The sequence below is a fragment of the Chrysochloris asiatica genome, unplaced genomic scaffold (assembly GCF_000296735.1).
Source record: "Chrysochloris asiatica unplaced genomic scaffold, ChrAsi1.0 scaffold00175, whole genome shotgun sequence".
Classification (NCBI taxonomy): domain Eukaryota; kingdom Metazoa; phylum Chordata; class Mammalia; order Afrosoricida; family Chrysochloridae; genus Chrysochloris; species Chrysochloris asiatica.
Window position 1 is genome coordinate 2,916,264 of NW_006408693.1, and position 3,665 is coordinate 2,919,928.

The window sequence follows — 3,665 nt, forward strand, 5'->3', positions numbered from 1 at the left end:
GGTGAGGTTGGCCCAGGATCGAACATTGTTTCGTTCTGCTGTGCATGGAGTCGCTATGAGTCGGTTCCGACTCGATGGCACCTGACAACAACAACAACAAGGTGAAGGGTTAGCGAAAAAGAGGAAGACCCTCAACGAGATGGATTGGTCAAGTGCCTGCATCGATGGACTGAAGCATGACAGCAGTAGTGAGGTTGGCCCAGAACTGGGCAGCGTTTTGTTCTGCTGAGCATAAGGTCGCTATGGGTCGGTACTGACTGGATAGCACCTAACAACAACAACAAGAACAAATCATGCCTGTATGTTTTGTTCTTTCAAGAAATCTGCTTTATTCCTTTAATCATCTATTTTATTCTTTATTTCAGCACATAATGGAGTCTTGGTCTGGCGCTGTGGGCTAATGTGTTAGACTGCAAAGTCATTTAAACTGCAAGGTTGGTGGTTCAAGCTCACCAGCTGTTCCTTGGAAACCGTCTACAGGGTTGCTATGGGTCAGAATCGACTCCACAGCACTTAACAACAACAACAATAATCAACCCAGAGTACTAGAGTAAATCAAATTCAATTTAATATTTTAGTTATGGATTCATGTGAATCATGCCCCCAGTATCCCACCTCAGTGTTAGAATATTTATTAATTACTATCTATCAACCAGCTTATCTTTCTGTTGTCTCAATTATTTTGCTCAGACCTCCTATGATGTTCCTACTTTCCAGGATTCTTCCACACAAAGGTATTTTGAATTTAGAATTTTTAATTTAATTAGCTTCACATGCTTTAAATAAATGCATTTCAAAATTACAGTTATTCTCAGTTGCTTTACTTCTAATTCCTATTTGTACTCTTACTTTGTTTTATAACTCAATTTTAATTTGAGAATTAAAAAGTTTTTTCCTACATATAAGCACAAACGGAAGATCCCTTTGAATAGTCTTAACAGGAAATTTTCTACATTGACACTTTAGGGGAACTATAATAAAGATAATGGAGGTTTGGATTCTGTATACTTTAGATGCTTTTCAAAAATGGGCGAAAAGTATAAGACAATTATTTTTCTACTGCATCACTTCACTGGAGTCTTGACGTGGCAGGTAGGGATAATGAGCTGGACTGCAATGTCAGTTTGAGCTGCAAGGTCGGCCGTTGAAACCCACCAGCTACTTCTTAGAAACCCTATACAGGGTTGTTAATAGTTGGAATCAACTTGACAGCACTTAACAACAATAACAATATATCACTTTATCATCCCTTATAATTTATGTTATCTTTTATGAAAATAATTAATTATTATATACTAACCTTGGACTCATCTAATCCAAGCTTCTTTAGGGACTTTCTGACATAATCCAGAAAGGAAGAGGATTTGGAATAAATTTTACCAACATGCCCATCGCTGTAAAACAAAATTAGTTTTATTTTGGTTATTTAAGCAATTTTTAATTACTCAGTTTTTTTCTAATTTAAATTAGACAGTAATCCAAGTGAAAACTGGAATATGTTTAAGGTGGAAACCTGTCAGAGGAGGAAAATTAAAATATTTTCCACTAAAACAAATGATAGAAAAGTAGTAACACTACCACTTTAAGGCAGTAGTACCTTAAGGGTGGAAAACATTTAAGACCCAGAAACCAAGGCAGTTCCATCAAGTTCCAGCTTACACAGGTTTCACTGCTGACTGTTTTAAATTCAGTCTTAAAATATTTTCAAATGTCTTCTGTGTATTTGAAAGCCCTGATGTGATCCATATATAGTCACATTTTTGTGAACATTAAAAAATTATACATAATATTCAAAATTTGTTCTGAATTCTTTCAGCATACAGCAGAAGACAATATTATGAGGACAATGCTATGATAGAACAGTTTTAAACTTACAATATAGAACCTGTTTGTTTTTTAAGGAAACTAAGATTTTTAAGTTTCCATTGTAGTCCAAAGCCCATTTTCAATTTTGCTAGAACATTATAAAGCAGATTTCATTGCAACACCTGCTAATAGTGGCAAAAGTCAACAACTATGCAAAGAGAACTTCTTCAATGGCAGCCATTGATGAAGCACCATATGCTGAGTTGGGTATAACATGAACTCATTTATGCCCTGTGGGTTTTCAGAGCAGCTTACACAAAGTTCCATACAATGGTTTTAAAAATGCAAAGAAAAATGATCACATCTCATAATTCTGGCCTACTTAGTTATAATGTGTAAAACCTACAACTTGGTTATAATATAAAACCCAACAGGGAAAATTACCACCTCCTGGTGTGGTGCTGTGCGTTAATACGCCAGACTGCATAGTTGTTTGAAATGCAAGGTCGGTGGTTCAAGCTCACCAGCTACTCCTTGGAAACCCTATATAGGGTCGCTAGAGGTCGGAACCGAGTCAATGGCTCTTAACAACAATAACAAAAAGTTTCCAAAAACTAATAAAATCTTATTTATTATTGGTGGGTGTTGTTGTTAAGTATTGTGGAGTCGGTTCCGACTCATAGTGACCCTGTACAGGGTTTCTGAGGCTGTATATCTTTACGGGAGAAGAACACCTCATTTTTCGCCCGCGGAGCAGCTGGTAGTTTCGAACTGCTGACCTTGAGGTTGGCAGCCTGACTCGTAACCACTACATTACCAGAGCTCCTTTTATTATTGGTATTATAAGTTCATTAACACATATGATTAATTAGAAATTATCTCTTTCTTTACTAATATATATTAAATATAAATGAACTATATTCCTACAACTACATTTCAAGATGGTCACATTAATTCTATTTGCTACCTCCTGGACTGATTATTAAAACTACCTCCTAATTAAGACATCAAGCTGAAGTCGGTTCCTTTTATTTTTGCCCACATTTCTGTCATACTATTTTATTTTAGAAGATGTTTATTATGGTATTTAACTGCTCAAAAGACTTACAATACTTCTCTCATTTCCTGGGATGAATTTGAAACTCCTCATTACACAAGTGAAGAAGGAACAAACAAGATGGCGGATCGGGTGGACGTATAGCAGAGAGCTCTGCCAACCACAACACAGAATACCTGACCAAGCAGGTTCAGATGGTCCCAGAACTCTGAACCACATATAAAGGAATACTTACAAGATTGGAAGGCTCACAGCTGGGGGAATTTGTGGCAGAAGCAAGAAATCTATTGCTTTCTAGTCCAGGATGCTCGGCTGCTCCAGGAGCCGCCATCTTGGGTGAGACCACATGGGGAAAGGATTGGAGCAGCCACAGACGCCTGGCAGAACCGCTGAGATAAAGGTGTGGACATTCTTTTCTATTGGTATCTGTTCATTGGTCCCTTGCTGTTTACGCACCTCCATTCTGGTGACTATAGGGGTGCCTGAGGTAGTGGGCACCCCAGTCCCACCCTCGAAGGGTTCTACTATGCATGCGCACAAATCTCGAAATTTAAAGAGACAGTTTCCAATTAAAACCGAACAGCCACAGCCGGCCCTGAACTGTTTCAACTAGAAAAAAGGACTGAACGGAGATTGTGGAGCAGGACAAGCAGACAAAAGAGGAAATAGGCCGAAAATTAAATCCTAAGTTACATCAAAACGACCAACAGTTGTATCTTGAAACTTCTCAGGAAGAAGAGTGAAAAGGGAAGCCCATTTCCTGATCACATCTACCTGGAGGCATTCAGAAAGCATAAAAAAA

The 3,665-nt window shown here is 38.1% G+C and overlaps 1 protein-coding gene across 1 annotated transcript in view; it reads right to left on the reverse strand.

Annotated features, from left to right (window-relative positions):
- The window catches only part of METTL25 (methyltransferase like 25), a 182,104-nt gene that overhangs the window by 17,005 nt on the left and 161,434 nt on the right, over positions 1–3,665 (reverse strand). Inside the window, exon 9 of the mRNA XM_006871821.1 lies at positions 1,301–1,394. Coding sequence (XP_006871883.1) covers positions 1,301–1,394 — 94 coding nt within the window. The remainder of the gene's footprint in view (positions 1–1,300; positions 1,395–3,665) is intronic.